The sequence below is a fragment of the Cheilinus undulatus genome, linkage group 4, assembly GCF_018320785.1.
Source record: "Cheilinus undulatus linkage group 4, ASM1832078v1, whole genome shotgun sequence".
NCBI classification, from domain to species: domain Eukaryota; kingdom Metazoa; phylum Chordata; class Actinopteri; order Labriformes; family Labridae; genus Cheilinus; species Cheilinus undulatus.
In genome coordinates, this window is record NC_054868.1 from 32,679,264 (window position 1) to 32,699,114 (window position 19,851).

The 19,851-nt window shown below is 37.6% G+C and overlaps 1 protein-coding gene across 3 annotated transcripts in view; it reads right to left on the reverse strand.

Annotated features, from left to right (window-relative positions):
* Positions 1–2,385: 2,385 nt before the first annotated feature.
* ugt8 (UDP glycosyltransferase 8) overlaps positions 2,386–19,851 on the reverse strand; it is a 33,688-nt gene continuing 16,222 nt past the window's right edge. For all 3 annotated transcript variants that reach the window (XM_041786208.1, XM_041786209.1, XM_041786207.1), the window contains 4 exons: positions 14,860–15,002; positions 8,756–8,832; positions 6,048–6,267; positions 2,386–5,920 (listed from right to left, as the gene is read on the reverse strand). In XM_041786208.1, coding sequence (XP_041642142.1) covers positions 5,542–5,920; positions 6,048–6,267; positions 8,756–8,832; positions 14,860–15,002 — 819 coding nt within the window. In that variant the 3' untranslated portion in view covers positions 2,386–5,541. The remainder of the gene's footprint in view (positions 5,921–6,047; positions 6,268–8,755; positions 8,833–14,859; positions 15,003–19,851) is intronic.

Consider the following 19,851-nt stretch of genomic DNA (forward strand, 5'->3'; position numbering starts at 1 on the left):
GAATAAAAGGTTATACAAAATAAATCATCAGTCTGAAAACTGGGATGGCCCTTCAGGCACGTCATTCAAACACACAACCCCTAACAAGCTAAATCCAGCGTCCTTAGAGAGGCGCACACTTGCAATCACAACTTAATCCCCTCAGCCTTCACTCTCATACAGACTGTGGATGTAAGTGTGCAGAAGATTAGAGCACACCCTGTTGTCAAACTATTGGCACATTCATCACCTAACATCTTGAGCAGAGAGGGAGGACTTAACTCCACACAGTGAGTCCACTTAGTCCAATACAAAGTGGTTAATTGCGCCTGATGATTGTCCTCTGAGGTGGAGAGAAGATGTAGATAATAGACACTTACAAGGTCTGACGAAGGAGGGAGGGCTGACTGAGAATGAATGGACGATGCTATGAATGATGCCTGCTGTGTTTCTGCGATTTCAGATCTCTCAGCAGAGGCTGGCCTTCCACCCCACCCCTTCCTGTCTCAGCTAACAGAGCACAGCCCGGTTTGGCCACCAGCGACAACAAAAGAAAAACAACTTCAGGAACGTAAATTAAACATACCTGCAGATGCTTTGGACTGTGTGTGATGTCTGCAGGCCCCTGCAGGCGCTGTGAATAATTAACAGGCCAGTGAGCGAAGCAGGGTACCAGGCCAGGTGTTTTGTTACCCCCGCCTCACTCAGCACGAGTATACAGCATTAGATAACCCTACCTATCCACCTGGTTTGTGTGCTCGTGTGTGTGTGCCGTTGGCTACTTTAGCTGATTCTACCATTTGATACCTACAGAAGAACCTCTTGCTGCTTGGAAACAATTCCTGCCAGAAAGTCTATACATCCTCTATCAAACAGAGTCTGGCAGCTTCCACTGCTGTTATCACCATCAGTCATGTTGGCTCTAAATAACATGAAATGTATTTAGCACTGATAACAGACAACAAACCAGTCTAACATAAGTAAAACACTATTTAAAATCTCATCTAAAAAGACCACTCCTATGTTATATAGTTGTATATCTATATATTTTAGAAGAGTACTTACATCACCTCAGATATTTGCAAAGCTTTCAAGGACAGAGAAACACCCAGACACCCTCATAACATTGGGACCCCAGACATTTCCAAGTCATTTAGGGACACGCTGCTCAATTTGGCCCAACTCTTGCCATTTACCAGAGATTTTGAATTGAGGACTATTTTAAACAAAAACTGCACAGTGTAAGTTGTATTTCCTGAACAGTAACATGGTCATTTTGTTTAGGGGGTAAATGTCATAAAATAAGGGTGAAAAGCTGTTAAAAGTGGCCTTTGTCTAATTGTTGTGAGTGATCCAAAAATGCTTTGTGAGTGGTGCGAACCAGGAAGGCCACTTTTGACAGCTTTTCTCCCTCGTTGTGAGAAATTCATCCATAAAATGAAAATGGTAAATGGGCTTGATCTTGTATCGTGTTTTTCTAGTTGTATGACTACTCAAAGCACTTTTACACCGCAGGTCACACCTACGCATTCACACTCTTTCTTAAGAGATGAAGATTAGAAAATGAAGTTGAAGTGACTTTTTAGATGCCTGATCAAAACATAGTGTATGTCAGTGGCTCATTAATCTTACTTTGTGACCCCCACAAGCACTCTCAAAGTAATGTTACACTCTCTGAAAGCAAATCAATCACACTGAAATTCTGTTTATGAAAAAAAAAAAGATAAATAACAGGTAAATATTTGAGTATCATGGTTGTACAAGGGTTTTGGTGGCCCCCAGAAGATTTTGTGGTTTCAAATTGGGGCACAGTGGGCCAAAGAGGGTGCTTCCTGTTCCCAAAAATAAAAAATAAAAAAATTGGGGCACAACAGATGGAAGTTTGGGAAAGGCTGCTGTATATCATATTATGGCTTTATATCCTGAATGATGGTCTAACTTATTGTATTTACCTTTTTTTTTCTCTGCGGTTTTACTTGTATTTTTGTGAACTCAATAAAAGCAGAAAAGTTAAAAGAAAAAAGAGAACCAGCTCAATTTAAAAAAGTAAGCAAGAGAGGTGGTCAGGGCTGAGCAGCATCTTTTGTTATTGCTCTGATTAAGCTTCCTGTTGGCAGAATTTACAGTCTTGTAAAAGGTAGACAATTTATCTCTTTGTTGATCTTTATTTGTACTTATGTAAGTTGTGTTTACTGTTAAAAGATTTAACATTAAATCCTTTCCATGTACCCCAGGTCAAGGGTCACAAGCACAAATTAATCACACATCAATTAACCACATTATCAAGTTGCTTGGGCTCTTGTTTTGGTAGATCGTAAAGAGGCATATGTATTTGTTTCTGTATGTATCATAGTTAACCGAAATTTAAGGTTTGCGAAATAAAAACGTTCAAATTAGGTAAAGGAGTTGCAAACAAAGTATGTCATTTTTATTCAGCATTAGTATTTTGTTTACATTGTTCTATTTACAACATGGACACTCATGACAAGAAAACTGAGGACATTTAAAAATCAAAGTAAAATGAAGTTGTTTGTTTTTTTTTAAGAAAAGTATGTTTAACAGAACTGTCTGATATTGAAGAGGTGGACGTAAAAGAACGAGACGACAACACAAAGACAGACAAAAACACCAGGATGTCAGGAATGAGACAAAGAGGTGGACAAATGCAAGAGCGCTATTATCAATGACAGATTAGAGAGCGTCTTCAAGCTGATGGAAAAAAAAAAAACTCAGGAACAAAGACACATCAGACTTTACAATAACTATGAGAGATGTGAAGGAGGGACATTTAACTATGAGACAGAAGTAATACTGAAATAATAAAGGAAAAAGTTACATCTTAAAAAATATATCCTTACTCACTAAACTCTGTTCATAGCTTGTTTAGCACCTGCAGGCCTGCCTGCCCACCTCTCACAACAGCTGAAGTTGTTTCAGGTGATAATGATGATGATTCAAGTATACCAGTGTGTGTTTTCAGCAGGGCTGGGTCAGGCTGTGCAGGTGTAATGGTAGCTCACAGAGAAAGGGAGATCATGAAGCTTTTCTTAATTATCATACAGGCGTGAACACACTGGAGGCATGCAGATTGGATGTTAGGTCTGTGTCATCTTTGACAGGTTATGTAATGGGATTTTTTTCTGTTGTTTTATAGCATTTGCATCGCTTAATTGTCCATGTAAGATCATCTTACTACTAAAATTGTGGTTGCAGTTTGAAACTTCAAAAAGTAGCTTTACAGACTGGAGCAAAGGACGACGACTCAGAATCTGTGTCATCACAATGCCAGATTTTTAAACTTTCCAGTTAAAATCAAACAAGACCAATACCTGTTTTCATATCAAAGCAACAAAAATGAAAGTTCTGGAAACCAAATTTGTATATGTTGGCCAAACCCTGCACATCGTTTTATACCAATAAATACAAGTTAAATGTAGACACTGCTGTCTCTCGTTCATTTGCTGCTGCTCTAGGTTAAAATTTTGACCTTTGAGCAGTTTTTTTGGTAACTGTCCATCATCAAATAATAAACTACACTGTTATAAAACACGCTGTTAAAAATAATAATTTTTGGGTCAGTTTTTGGTTTTAAAAACCATTTCTTTAAATGCCTTTTCCTGAGATTTTCAGTGTATGCCACTCTCAAGCACCAGCTGTTCTAAGATGTCCATTAACAACAAACACTGGCTTTGATTTGTTCTTATGTACTCTTTTTCTCGTGTGTATTTCATAGGGTTTTTTTATTTTCATTTTTACAGCTTTTGTGTCCTTTTTTTAAAGAATTTGCTACATAAACAAAGTGGTTCGACTGAAAAGGGCAAAATAAAATCTCCAAAACACTTTAAAAACTCCTATTGATTCTGCACCTCTGCATTGCTTTGATATATTAATATTAGTCACAGAAGTAGTGTGGTTTACTTTTGTTGTAAAAACAATGTCACTATTTCCTCAGTTTTAAACTTTTCTTCCTCTGATATAAGATTGATCAGACAGGGTAAAACAATGCGTACTAGACTGGCCAATAAGGCATTGCTACTGATAGCAATCTAAGTGTTCAAAATGAAGATTTTACTGACTTTAAAAGCCTCTGCATGGGCACACATTCAATATGATAACATGAAATCACAGAAAAAGCTACTGATTAAATACACAAAGCTCTTAGGGGGCAATAATAAACCTCATCCTCACCTTGCCATGCCCAAACTCAGTCTAAAGCTATACCGTGAACTCAAACAAGCACAATGCCTGTATTTAAGCATTCTTCATACACAAATATCTGCTTTAAAAAGCCAACATACAGAGACTGAATCATTCACACACAGAGTTAGTATTAAACCGTTTTTACACATACCTCAACATTTAACCAAACAGACTACCAGTGTGTTAAAGATTAATTTAACCACAGAGGGATGACATACAGTAAGAAGTCAAGTGTAGCACTAAAAATGGCAATCAAGTGATGAATCCTTCCTTATGAATAAATAAATAGAAGAGGGACACAGAATTAAGCTGTGGGACTAGCGGAGTGAGTTATCATGAATCAATAATGCTCTGACTCATCCCTGATCACCTGACTGCATGAGCCTGAGCACATTTCTATTCTAGCTGGGCTTATCCACAGTATCTTTGGTAGTTAGCCTTATTATATCCTTAGATAATAGCACAATTATCCTTTTCACACCAATATGCCAAACAACAGTCAATGGAGCTGTTATCCACCAGAACAAACTGACAGTCAGGAGACAATTGGACGTTCCACACTTAAGTGTAGTCCCAGGTTGGCACCATCACGTGAAAAGGAAAAATAAAAAATATTTTTCATTTGAAATTAGAGCCACCATGAATACAGTGGATAATGCCACAGCAGAAGGCAGGGTGCAGATTTAACAATGACTGTTCTCACCAATATGAAATGTACAATGTTAACCAAGAAAAGGGAGTGTACATCTATTTTCAAGCTATTACACTGCAGATACATGAAATAAATTAAAAATAAGATCAAGGTTAAAAAGGTCCATCATCAAAACGTCTTTTTACAGTAATAAATAGATTTGTCCTCTATTTACAGTTTACCAGACATTTTTTTAAGCAGTTAAAAACATTAAAATCCTAAATAAAAGTTATCCGTTGTTTTCTTGTTTGTTCCGTGGGTGAGCAGTTGGTGCTCAGGTTCCCCTCTTCATCCTTCCACCAGTGAGGAAGACGCAGGAAGAGGAGGACACACATGAAGAAACACTGTCCTTCACTGTGTCTGTCCTTTGTTTCTCCTTTAATGACTTTTTAAATTTGGTGTCGCATTACAGTAGCTGCTGCTGTTAGGACTTCTCGTTAAATTTGCCTCAGTGCACACATACACATACATCTTTCACACACACGCACACACACACACACACCCCCACACACACACACACAGATGGATTTTGAGCACCCATTGCCTTGCTCTGTCATCCTACTGCCACTTGGCGTACCTAAAAACAGCTTTCTTTCAAAGCTTTAATAAAAACCACCAAAGCTGAGTCTTTGGGGCAACTTCTTCTCCGTCCCTCTTGGCCATCCCAAACATTAATTTATCTTTTTTTCGTTTTTTAAGGAGCCATTGCCTTTGTGTTTCCCATTAGCCATGCTGTCGCTATGGCAATGCCCATTAGGCACAGTAGTGTCATCCATAGGGATGCCGCCTCTGCCCTGGTCCTCCACGTTCCCCCTGAGCAGTCCCACCAGCCATCGCAAGGCAAAGATGGTCAGAGCGATGGTGGATGCTACAGAGAGAACCACATCCACAAGGAAGTACTGATAGGGGGACACATCGTAGACAGCGGAGCGCAGGTGGTTGGCACCATGGTGACGGAGGATGTAGCTGATCCAGTAGACGGCTCTGGACACAGGATGGCCTGGCTGGTCTTTGTGGATATTGGAGAGGACACGGGCTTGCTTGCGATACCTAAAAGAGTCAGAAAACAACCATATGTGCAAAGAAAAAGACTTGTGTTTCCATAAATTGACACCAGATGGTGCTGATATAGACACTCATATAGAGAAGAATTGTGTCTGACATGTAGAAATCTAACCTGTCATCTTTGATGACACTGGTCAGAGCTGTGTACAGATCCTCCTCAGTCATGTATTTCCAATGTAGCATGATACCCATCCCTTTGGCCGCCACACGAGTCATGGTGTCATAGTGATCACCGAACAGGGGCACGCCGACAACCGGCACCCCATGATACATGGCCTCGTAGATGCTGTTCAGGCCACCATGGCTCAGGAAGGCTCTAGTGTTGGTGTGGCCTAGATAACAGGAGAAGAGAAATGTCATATAGCATGTGAGGTTTATACTAATTACACATTTTATTAACGGACAGTTAGTTTGTTGGGTTTTACTTTGATAAATATCTGCATTTAACTGCACTAGAGCTCATTCAATTTGATACAGAGAGTGTGAAATTGTATTTCTCCTGCTACAGTAACTCATAAAATGTTAAAAACAAGGTTAGAATAGTTTTGAATTTTTCATTAGTATTTCTTTTAAATTTGTTTTTAATTTTTGTTTTAATTTCAGTTGAGTTTTGATTTATTTTTACTGGGGATTTGTTGATCAGCTTGTTTTCTATGCAAAATTCCTAGTTTTACTTTATTTATTATAAGTTTTAATGTTGACCCAAAGTTTTAATGTTTTAATGTAAGACCCAAAAGGACCAGAAACAATTTACATCAAACAGTTTGAATACAACTCAAGACCTAGAATGACCATTATGTGATATCTTCAGGCCATTTTACACTCCTCAGGCTTGGGTATACATGTCAGTCTGCTGCTGTCAAAGGTCTTTGCACACTGAGTCTGTTATTTTCTGATGCATTTTTTTTTTAGATCCATAATCCAAAAAAACAAGAAAACTGTCACACACTCAAGCTCGCACACTGAGCTAAAGCATTTTACTTGCATAAAAATCTGTAGAACCTGGCTAAATGTTTTGTACTGCAAAGAGAACAAAAGAGTGGAGATGGCTGTGTGTATTGACTCTTTGAAAAACACACTGGATCATCTACCCTGACAGAGATATTCATACAGCATGCATCATATTGTGATAAGCAGGAGAGGAGAGCAACTTTAATTCTGTCTCTGTTATGTGGCTGTGAGTGCAAACTTTGGCATAATATAATTGATGTTCCAAGATTGGCATCCACACAATACATGGGCAAATCACAGTGTTTAAGGTGAAGTTTCAGTGTGGGGGAGAGAAATAAGAGGGAGGAGGGCCTTTAAGCAAGGAAATCACCCATTTGCAGGGCTTGGGTGGATGCGAAAAAAGCCAAAAATTGAACCTGTTCCAGTACAAAAAATACATAACTAAAATGTGTTAAGAGTATTAGAATGACATGAGCTCATTATTCTTTTTTAAAGTGCAAAAATTTCAGATGAAAAGTACATATTCAGCGTGCAAGGGCCTTAAAACTAAGGAGATTTTGTCTCTTGTTTTATTTGATTTTTGTCAGTTTTGTAAGCACACATTGCAGTTTAAGTTAGTTAAAACTAGGGCTGAACGATTTAGGAGAATAATCTCATTGCGATTTTTTTACCCCAATATTGTGATTGCGATTTGATATTCGATTATTCCTGAAGTTTCTCATCTAATGTATTTTCCAACAAACACAAGCAACAAATCATTCTATATTATAACCAACGCATTATTAGAAACTAAGGCTGACCAAATTAGAAAAAACAAATATCTACTTGTGATAATTTTGACTCACTTTGCAGATTGGATATGAATTACTGTATTGAAGGGATTGATAATGTTCATATTTAATCTGAAAGGTACAAAATGAAAAAAGTACGATTTTTTTTGTAGACTATTAACAAAATGGGTCTTGAATGATTGCATGACATGTAATACATAACATCTCTGCTGCAAAAAAAGTTCATATCCAGTATTTTGACACAAATGTTTGAAATTTTTTTTAGATTTTAGATTTGAAAATAAACGTCCAGCCTTAGTTTAAACCCCAATTTTATCTCAGTGTCAGTTATTTAAATGCTTTTAACATTATAGTTTTAATTTTTTTGTAAGTTAACTACATTAACCTTGGTTAAAATGTTTCAAAAGGAGTAAAATTAACCTCAAACACTGTCAAATGTAAACTATTTCTCCTTCAGGATACTACCTAATTTCAGCATGATTTGTGAAGTTTGAAAAAAGGTTTTGTAACTCAGTGTGAAAACAACACTTGATGTCAATGACAACATTTATGTTTCAGAGTTGGACACATCCGTACGTAAAGTATATATAGACATTTATATATATATATATATATATATATATATATATATATATATATATATTCTTTTTCAATTATGAACTGTTTATCTCCCATAGAATACAGAGAAATTTAGAGTGCATACTGATGTTAAAACTAACCTGAAGTCTTGCTTTGGTTTTGGGTTCAAAATTGAATGCAGATCAATGTATAATGGCTTACTAGACCACATCCGCAGACAGATAAGGTCCACTGTCCCTTTGAAATGCCAGACAGGCATAATATTTGATTATTGACATTTACTCTACTGCTGAAGACAATGCTAACTGTCACATGAATGTAGATGTACATTCCTCTTCTCTGGCGTGCAAATTTGCTTATACATTGTTAACCGACTAACCACTGAGGTTAGTAGAAAGTCATGCAAGGAACTTGAACATGATAGTAAACTTTAAACTTTTCGACAAAAGAATTAAAAAGATAAAGCAAACCCTATGTGGTTTCCCATTGACGGACTTACCTAATAAGTCATTCTGAGGCATCCAATCAACAAGCTTGGTGTTGTTGCCAAGGTTACTGGGTGGAACTCCAGAGAATCTAAGAAAGGAAAATATCAAATGAGGAGGAAAGCAGCTTAGATACTGTGAGCTATGTAACTTCTTTGCAGCTAATACTGCTGAACAATGCATAAACATCGAGTAAACATTCATACTTTGTTTATATTCATTCAGAGTGGTTAGTTACAAAGCTTTTATAAAACTTCTCAACTGCATTGATCTCAGAAGAACAATGTACAAGTACGACTTGGCTTCAAAACAGATGAATGTTTTCACATAATAACTTCAAAAATTAACTACAGCATGATTTGTATTCCATATTTTCCACATGGTGTACTTTACTGCCAGAAGCTGTTTGATTTCAGCTTAACTTTTTGTTTTTCTTAAGAAAAGCCTAAAGGTTCAGTCCCATATATCTTTTGTTCAACTGATGTTCTTAAAGTCAGCCATCTACAAACTCTGTGATGACCACATTTTTACTTTACGTCCTAATTTATCTTCTAGAGCATCATATTTTTGTATTTTTAAATTAGTCTAACAGTTTTGTCTGTGATAAGAGCATTTTGACCTACTTAATCACACCTTCACTTACTGTCTTGTCATTAAAACAGGTTTTTAGTTTATGCTATAGAAAGAATTACTTTCTGTCTACGTCTGCAAAAAGATGTCTTAGTTAAACCATGGACCAACTGGGTCAAATATGTCAAACCCATTCAGGCAGGTTTTGTGGAGGTGACGATTTAAGGAATTTGTGGTGCTATGTAATCTTGGCAAAATACAATTTTGTTGTGGTTTTTCTTTTACTTTCCACCTTTTGAGACTATTTATGATGTGTTTTTGGTTGATCTTATGTACACACTTTACCTCTCCCAAGTTGCACCTAGTTCCTTATACTTAAATAAGAAAAAGGAAAGACTGAATTGCAGAGGAAACTCAGTTATTCTTGCATGTATGTGATGTGCTCTGATGCCTGCTTTTCAGAACTGAAAAATAAAGAATAAAAAAAAAAAAAACAAAAAAAAAAAACAGGTTGTTAGAAGCAACTAATTTTGTTCCCATTGACCTCTAGGCAGAAAACTTCTGCAGCACAAATACAACATGATGCTAAGAAAGGTAAAAAGGAGATAAAAAGACAGGCTAACTGCACATGCCAGTCCAGAGGTAAAGTATGAGAGGTTAGGAAAATACTGAAGCATCATTTCAGGACTTATTTACTTGGAAATATTTTGTTACAAAAAGCTCTAGCTATCCTTGCTACCTAGCTAGCTTCTATGGGTTTTTGCTTGTAAATTCTGCTGTGCTACCTTGTATGTATTTCAGTCTTAATACTTTTATAGGCTGTATTTGGATTTTTCCATGATAGAGGAAATTTTACTACCTCAGATTACCAATTATGGCTGCTATTTGTTTTAAACTTGTATGAGAAACAGTAAGTTTATTGTTTCAAAAAATTCATTTTTGATTCTCTGTGTTCTTACCTGAAGTAGTACTTTTACCGCCATATTTTAAATCGCCATCAATAAAAGGCTGTCTTTGGCCTGTTTGTGGTTTTTTAAGCTTGCAATACCTAAACACCCATATTAACATTGGTAGAACAGCACTACAGTGTCTGCAATAGATAGTGTAGAAAGCTTAGTAAGTTCAACATTTGCATGAAGTTCAACAAAAATAAATTCAATGCACATCTCTTCCTAAACAAAAGTAAAGCAAAAAGTCTTGCCTTCTCTTGATGGCTCAGTAAAGTATTGTGTGTACATCTTTTGATGACTATGGTTGTGTGTGTGGAAGCATTTTTTTAAACAACTGCAACACACAATGCATATGCATGCTGCATTACAACCCCCATCCATCCATCTCTGTCTCCTTCCCTCCCTAACTCAGACTCTTTCATCTCTCTTTCTCTCTTCAACAAAGACCGATTCACTGTCCTGCCAATCAAAGCCTACATTCATGTGGCCAATTATCAATGACACGATTCATTTGGCCTGGTCCCTGTCCCTCACATCGGCCCTCTTCCTTTTCCATCTTCTGGGTTTTGAAGAGTCGCTGAAAGCTGGGATACAATTCAATATTTCAGAAAAAAAGTCTTAGAGCTTACAAATACTATCATACGTTATTTTTCATCCAAGTGCCATGACAGTACAGAATTCTGTACGTTGTATGTTGGTATGAGCAATTTGTCACATTTGAACACTAAATATATATGCATTATGTGTTAGTGCTGCAGCTGCTGCTCTTCACTGTTCCTAACTTTGGTTTGAATTTATTTACATAATGACTTTATTTATTAGAATTTTACATTCCCATGGTGTGCCCCCAGGTTCAGTCATGGGGCTTCATTTTTCTTTACTCTATAGGCCAGTGATTTTAAATGTGGGCCCTATGGCCCCTTGGGAGGGCCTGGAGAGATTACAGAGGGCTTGGCAAGGCTAAATAAAAGCAGCAAGCAAAGCACGGCAGTATTTTTGAGAGGACATCCAGGTAAAAATGGGCTTACAATAAATCTACAACTGATGTCATGATAGAACAAAGACAAAAATATGATGGGTCATTTCGGTTTTAAAGAGACAACTAAACTCCTTCCTTTTGCAATTTCCTACCTTTGCGAGATGAACTGTATATAGTGATTTATATATTTGTGCTGACATGAATGGTAAGGGTTAGGAATAGGGGCTCTGTTCATCAAACAAAGAGGGGCGCAGCAAAAAAATAATAATAATAATTGGGAACCACTTATGCTGCATTTTATGCTGATGTCATTCAACTGCACATATCTTTTAAGCCTAGTGACAAGAGATGCCCTAACTGCAAAAATTACAGTGCATTCAGAAAGTATTCAGACCCTGTCACTTCTTTCGATTTTGTTATACTTCAGCCTGATGCTACAGTTGAGAAAAACATTTTTATTCTAACTGATCTACACTCAGTACCCCATAATGACAAAGTGAAAACAGACTTTTAGATGTTTTTTTCATATTTATGAAAAAAAAAAACAAAACTGAAAATCCCACTGACGTAAGTATTCAGACTCTTTAAAAAAAACACTTGAAATTTAGCTCAGTTTCCTCCCATTTCTCTGAATATTTGCTGAGATGTTTCTACAATTTTACTGGAGTCTACTTGTGGTAAATTAAACTGATCAGTAAGGTATTGGAAAGGCACAGACCTCTTTTTAGGGGCTCACAGCTGACAATACAAATCAGTGCAAAAACCAAGCCATGAGGTCAGAGGGATTGCCTGCAGAGGTCAGCGACAAGATTGTTGAAAGCACAGCTCTTGGGAAGCCTACAAAAAAATCTGCTGCACTAGGGGTTCCCAAAAGCCCAGTGGCCTCTATAATTCTTAAATGGAAGAAGTTTGGCACAACAAGGACGCTTTCAAGAGCTGGTCACTAACCCAAACTGACCAACTGGGTGAGAAGGGCCTTAGTAAGAGAGCTGGCAAAGAACCTGACTCACTCTGACTGAGCTACAGAGATCCTGTGTGGAGATGGGAAAAAGTTCCAGAAGGAAAATCATCCCTGCAACCCTCCACTGATCTGGTCTGTATGGCAGAGTAGTTGGATGGAATCCTCTCCTCAGTGTAAAACACATAAAAACCTGCTTGGAGTTGGCAAAAAATTCCATGTGAAAGCCAGAAAGGCTTTCGTGTGTTTTGCACTGAGGGGAGGCTTCAGTCTAGCCACTCTGCCATCACAAGATACTTCCTGTAAGGCATTACTTTCAAATATCTAGAACGATGAGAGCTTTAAAATGATGGATTTCATTAGCCTCTTTTACACTTCAATAATACAAATTACCCAGCATTATTCCTCCCATGTTGCATAGAAAAGAATTATACAGGTGGAGATTGTCATTACAATGCATAAAACATTCAGCCCACAAGCATTTTGGCAACCACCCTGACATAAGCAGACATTGCAACCACATTTGAATCATGAATCATCAGATCCAGCAAGTATTTGTAGTTGTGTGACTGTAGTTTAACCTGTCAGCGAGAATGTGACAGTTTTGGGTGGTGCATTCCATTCAGCCCCACCTTTATCTCTACAATTTATCCTGGAATTGTGCAGTTACATGTTTAAAGTCAATGTTAATAAAGATATTAAGGGTAAATGCATCTTAATATAGCAGAAACAATTTAAGTGTGTGCCTTTGCTTCTCTTCAGCTATGTAAAAGACATTTCAATTCACCACGGATTTAGTCTTCTCTTTTAGATTTTTGATGATACATGCCAGGTTCCAGTTTGTGTAATAGTCTACCTTCCTAACTGAGCAAATCTTTGTCATAAGTATAACAGTTCAAAGTCAAGCACAACTGACTTCTCTGCAATTTCATCACACCCTCACCTTTGTCAGACTTACAGAATCACATGGCAGCCTCTTCCTGAGGTCAGAGTGGTTGTCTATTAACAGGTCACTGTTACTTTTTCACTGAACTTCACTTTTGCATGTCTCACTTCCAGATTTGTGATGTGTGTGGTATCTAGAGTTTAAGCCCAACTATAAGAAACTTCAAAGGGCCCTTTGCCAGTCTAATTGCAGTTTAAGTGCATATCATTGACAAAGCTAAAAATGAATTACAGTTTGTTTGCAAAACAAGTTTAGTTAGCTCATTAAAGCTCCCGTTTTTTACCACAGTGAGTACAACAAAGCTAAAAATTAGTGTTTGAATTAAAAAAAAATGAAAATGTTAAAAGTTCCACAAACAGCTATGATGCAGACTACATCTAAATTAGATTCATACTCCATAGTAGGAAAAACCAACATAGTTCTAAGCTGTAATCATCTGGTGCAGACATACCTAATGAAAGGTTTTCTGGCTATTCTTTCAGGCATGACATGACATCATTGTCTAATTGTGCAGTAGTGTATTTGTACTTGTGCAATCCATACAAACCAGCCAGTAACCTCTTTTTAGAGCTATATGTTCAAACATTAACTCAGCTGCATCATATAAGAAAAGTCAGGTAATGGATCTGAGCAAATGTATGTCAAAAGGCTTAGGTGCTGCAGTCTTTATTAATAATGTACTATTTGGACATACCTGAAAAGTTTGACATATCTACAGACTGTTTGTGTGGTAAGATTATTGAATGAAAATCACACAAAAACTAACAAGTGTGAATGGGGCTGGTAAATTAAAAACTCTTAAATATACAGAGATAAGAGTTAAGCATTAACAGATTCATGGTTGAAATTACAAAGCACTGTGAAACTTAATGTTTCTGTTTTTTTACCCTCCTATATCAGTCCCACTTCCCTCCTCTCGTTTTACTGCTCAGGTCATGAACAATGAGTCGTTGCTGGGTCAATAATTACAAGAGATTAGATTTTGATCACACGTATCTCTCTAAGTGAGAGAACTCAAACATTTTAGAGAGCTGTGTTAAAGACTTCAGGTTATTAATTTATCCAGAGGAACTATAGTTAAAGCAGGCAGAAATACTGCTACTGTTGAACACAAGCATTTTTCACCTGTCCCATGGCAGCACAATGACCTGCACATATCACAGTGAATCATCAATGCTGAATCATATGCTCATCAAATACTCCTGTCTCCAATTTATGGGCTTCAAGCTGTAATTAGAAACAACATGGGCACTAACACAGAAGGAGGGCTATATTTTATTGCTCATAGTTAATTTGTACACTCTATGTGGACAGTAGGGACAATATACACATGTAAAAAATGGTTAACTTCAGCCAGCTTCAATTCTGTAATATGACTGGTAATCTTTTCTGTCAAATTTTCTGTCTTGCAGACTGAATCCGATACTCCATGCTTTATGAATGACTTCAGATAAAACCAAATCATAAATGTGAGGTATGAAAATGGACTGTGGTTTGCTTAGTGTCTGAGGCACAACACACACACACACACGTTACTTTAAATCTACAGCATGTTCTTGTACAGCATATTATAGGAGTCCATTGAAAATATACCTAAACTTGATGACACTGAGGATAGAGTTAAGGAAAGATGTGGTAAACATGAAGTTTACCCCATTGGAAATCTTCCACATTGACGGTTGTGTGTAGTTTAAATTTCGGAAAGAAACCTTTACCTCCAGACGACACGTTGTGGCAGCCTGGCGAGGGCTCCAGCCAGTTTGTGAGCGATGTCATGGGAAAGGTACTTGACCCCAGCGCCAAACGACACCACCACAAAGCCATGCTCCGCTGTGTCATTCACCCATGCTTCAAAGTCCTGTGGAAACATAAGGAACAGACAATAAGAGCTAAAAGTAAACACGTTTTAAAAGTTATGTTTTCTTGCTCTTTATTTTGGTTGTACCTTTTCATCTTTAATTCTAATTTCTTGTCTTTTTATATCTCATCATTTCATCTTTTTAAATTGATGGATGTGTAAAATCATTTAACTTTGAAAGATTTTCGAGGGGCGTCCAAAACAGGGAAGAGATAGTAGAGATGGCATGCAAAAGGAGCCACAGGCCTGAACTAAACCCAAGCTGTCTACTGCAAAGACAACAGTCTTTTTTTAATGAGGTGCTCGGATGTAACTACAAGGCTACTAGCACCCATAAGTTAACTTAAAATTAAATGTTAAAAAAAGCTGTGCTGGTCACATCAGTATCTTTTTTTTTAATCTTCATTGTAATGCTGTAGTCATTATATCTTCACATACTGTTCTTTACTATTTAGCCCAACCGTATTGTACTGCACTGTACTACTATTATTAATTTTAATGTTACTGCTGTTGTTAACACTGAACACTGTTGATGCCATATAACTGCCTTATCGCCAGATCTACATTGTAGGTTAAGTTTGTACTAAAAGTTTGCCAAAAAGCAACTGGAAGTTAGCTTTTTTTCCCACTCAAATTCTGAGTGACTTATTAATATCCAGGTTGATTTAAAATTTCCTGAACATTTCATATGAATGTTCTCAATAAGAATACAACACAACATTTGGATAATGCAGATGATCAGAGAGAAAGCTAGTCTGAGCTTTTAACAAATGCTACCCAGAATGTATAATTCATGAAGCAGTTCAAGACATGCAAGTTACTGACTCAGAAAAGCATGTCAGCATGGGATAAGCCTCTGCTTTGTATTTTGGTGTCCTTTGTTTCATTGTACATCACGTTATTAACAGTGTGTATAATATCGATAAAACTGACTCATTATTTTTTGTGTAATTGATCAGCATCCTTTTCCAAGGTTGCCCATAAGGGCTGATAAAGAGGAGAGCTTTCTTTGGCACAGCCAAACTGGGAGCCAGAGGAGGTCAGCAAAATCATGATACATTGTAAAGTTAAATTTGTAATAGCCATGTTTTATTTTTTTAACTTCAATAATAGCTACTCTTATCAAAGCAACAAAATGTGTTTACATGGTCAAAAACAGGCAGACAGTTGCAAAATGGGTTAAAAGCATAGACTGTAGAAAGAACTGGACAAACCCCAAGTGACATCAGTCGTCTGCTTATAATAGGCGGACTCAAATGGCTTTTGAAGCCAGTCTGTGGAGGCTTCCATATTAAAATTGCAGTCTCAACCGAACTTTGGATCAACCTAATGGCCTGTCCACTAAGCGCGACTTCCTGTCAGCCTGCTAGCTAGCATTCTGGTTGACAAAAATGAAGCCTCTGCCTGCCAAGCTATCTGTCAATCAAATAAGACGCGCCAATCAGCTTTCATCCTAAATTAAATCCAAATGATCGTGGTACAAAAAAATTCAGCCCCCGTACAGTGGGAGCACAATAAGACACTAGCTAATGAGACATGTTTGGTGTTTTCAACCAGGCTGTAAACCTAGTTATTTCTAGTGTCAAAACCAGCTGTTTAACATGTGTCCAGACGGGACTTCCGGTGTTCCTGCAGCCAGCCTCAAGTGGACACTCGCGGTATAACAATTTTTTTGCACTTCCGCATTGGCTTCATTTTTTCAGGATCGGAGGTTGCCACTTGGTTAGAAGTTGCAAAAACAAGCCAAAAAACAGTTAAAAGGGTTTTAAAGCAGCAAAAATGGGCATGACAAAAAGGGATATTTGGTAAAGGAAAAAAGCCAATAATGGGCAAAGAGTGTTGAAAAGAGGTTGGTCGACAGAGGCAACAACAGATGGAATTGGCAAAAAAGGCAGGAAAAGTAGGGGAAAGGGTTTAAAAGTGGCAGGAATATGCAGAAAAGGTGGTGAAATGGTATAAAAATGTGGGGGAAATGGATTAAAAGATGCAAAAATTGCTTTAAAGTGGAAAAATGGGTGGAAAGTAGGAAGAGGAATTGATAAGATTTTATTGATATCAATGCCATTATCGATTCTTCTCATAAATTCAATTCTTTATCAATTCCCTTATCAATTCCTTCCAGTGAATTTTCTTTTAGGACCACTAAAAATGTTAAACGTGAAGTGTTTGGGAGGGGAACATGCTAAAATGCACAGAAAGTCTCTTTTTGTTGGAAATGTCTCGGTTTAAACAAACTGCTCACTGGATCTTTAACCTGTGAACTTCAATTAGAATACAACACTACTGCTCCTTTTCTTTAACAGATAAATCTTACAACAAATTTTAAAAACAGGGGTGTCTTGATCCCGATCGTATGTATTGGATCAGAGCTGATATAGGTGTTTTTAATTGAACAGAGATCGGCAATTTCATCAGCCCAGCTGATCATTTATGTCAGCTGTCATAAACAGAGCACAATTTACAGCAGGCCGTAAATGCACCAGTAACACAAAAAAGCAGCAGTAGCAGCATTACCATTCCTGTGTTTAAAATGTCAGCGGTGTGGAAAAACTTCAAATGTGAAAACAGTCCAATGGCCACTTGCAGAATCTGTAAAATGACTGTTTCACAAGGTGGTAGCAGCAGAGCCGCATTTAAAACGAAAAATTTGATTCGTCTTCTCCAAACTAAACATGCAGCGGAATACGGTAACTTTCTATAGCTTTTGGACCCACGCTGTGCCCTTCTGTCTCAACTTTACAATACTAACACCACCTTACCGGAGCTGTACAACAAAAGATGAGACAGCAGACTAGAGAATTTAAAATGCAACTTCACTGCTGTTAGCTTCACTACATCCATTTTGGGCTCTGATTTGCCCCATGTCACTGCTGAGCCTAACTGCAAGTTGGATTGAGTCCTCCACCTTCGGGTTAAAGTGTACAGTATTACATGCACGCCAGTTTTGTGGGTCTCACACAGCAGAGCATTTAAAGCAGGCCATCAAGTATGCCGGTTTTCTTCAACAAGAACCTTCACTTAATTTTAAAGTAACAGTGGGTACAGAAATAAAAGTGAGGGAAGAAAAGAGATGTAGCAACTCTAGTTGCAGAAATTGCACTGTATTAACAAGAGTAGCTTGCATTTGATGTTTGGGTTTTATTACAATGTTAATGTTTTGGTTATGTCTCAGATTAAGCTGCTACATTTTGATAGGGATTGTTGTTTTGAATCTGTATGATTCATATGTTTTGATCCTATTCTTGTTGAACTGTTTACACCACTTTAAAGTAGAGTTAGGATGTTTTGAATTCATTTTTTGAGCTCAGTTTTTGTTGTAACTATACCGTCAAGTGAATTGCCACATCTAAGTGGTATTGTAATATTTCAAATTCTTTAATTGAATTCATCTGTTTTTATGACTATTGGCTCTGTTTTCATCACCTTTAAGTGGAACTGAGGTTATTTAAGTTCATTTTTTGGTCTGCTCATGCCTGTCAGATTTTTGACTACTGTAAATGGATTTTGATTGTCTGATTTAATTCAAACACTGCAGTAAGTGAATATGTAACTTTATTTTTTGACAGATTGTTAAAGTGAAACAGAGCTATTACACCAAACTGAGTAGAAATTTGATGTTATGTTTTTTTTTACAGCAATGTTGGCTGTACTAAGTTCAATGGAATAAGCTTGAGGCAGCAAGTAGCTATTCTGTTTACTTCAGTTATTTCTGTACTCAAAAACATTTGAAAAGCTAGGTAATTATGAGTATCAGATCGGGACTCGGTATTGGCAGATATTCAATATTAAAAAACCAGATCAGGATTGGAGGCCAAAAATGCTGATATGGACAACCCTAAAAATACTAGTCTCTGGATCCTAGATCTCTGGAGGTATGAAAATAAATTGAAATTTTGAACAAAATTAACTGCTCTTGTGCAAAAAAGATTCATGCCTTGCATGAAAAACCACTGTTTTACAGACATTTCACATTGCCCTGTGTGCATCATTTTTGAAGAAATGAAGCCACATTTTTGACCGCTTCAGTCTGTGTTTGTGACTGTTCACTATTGGGCACTAATACAGTAATACTGTATCCTTGGTGTTGCTTTGATTACCATCATGAGGATGGTGCAGTGTGATGAGCACACATTAATTACAGATTCCTCAAGAACATGATTTTCATTACCTGTAGCACCACTGCCTGTGTATGAAAATGCTTCAAAAGCGGTGACAGAACTTCTGTTAATGATGTCGGAACAATTTTGCAAAAGACAAACACGCACATATATACTGACGCACAGTAAAGAGAGATACTTCATTTGATCCCCTGTCCTGATTTAACCGATTTTACTTATACAAATCAATTCCAGCACTCCTGGAAAAATCTTCTTATAAACCTGTTTTATTCTAGAGTCAAAGCATTTTTATATGCCTACATGCCGACAAGTGCTTGTATGATGTGTTCTTTAAACACCTTGGGCTCTAATTTCGTGGTGTGGCGCAGGGTGGCGGAGCGTGGTGCACCCCATGCAGTGGTAATTTCGTGCACCACCGTGCGCAGCCAATTTGGCAATTTGGTAGATGGGTGTGGCGGCGCACCAGGGGGAGGTGTCAACAGATTCAGATTGGTGCAGTGACAATTTTGTGCCAAAACACTGCGCAGAAGGTGCGCTGAAAGCCCGCCAGCTCCAACCTGGTCTATTCTTGGCACAGGCGAAGCACACCCGATGTAGTGGTAATTTGGCTGACAGGCGCGCAGTGCGCACACATCACCAAAACCTCACAGGCAGGTTTCCAGAGTGTCAGGCACATTTTAATGCAATAAACAATCACAGCAACCACTATTTAATGTAACCGTCTGAACCAG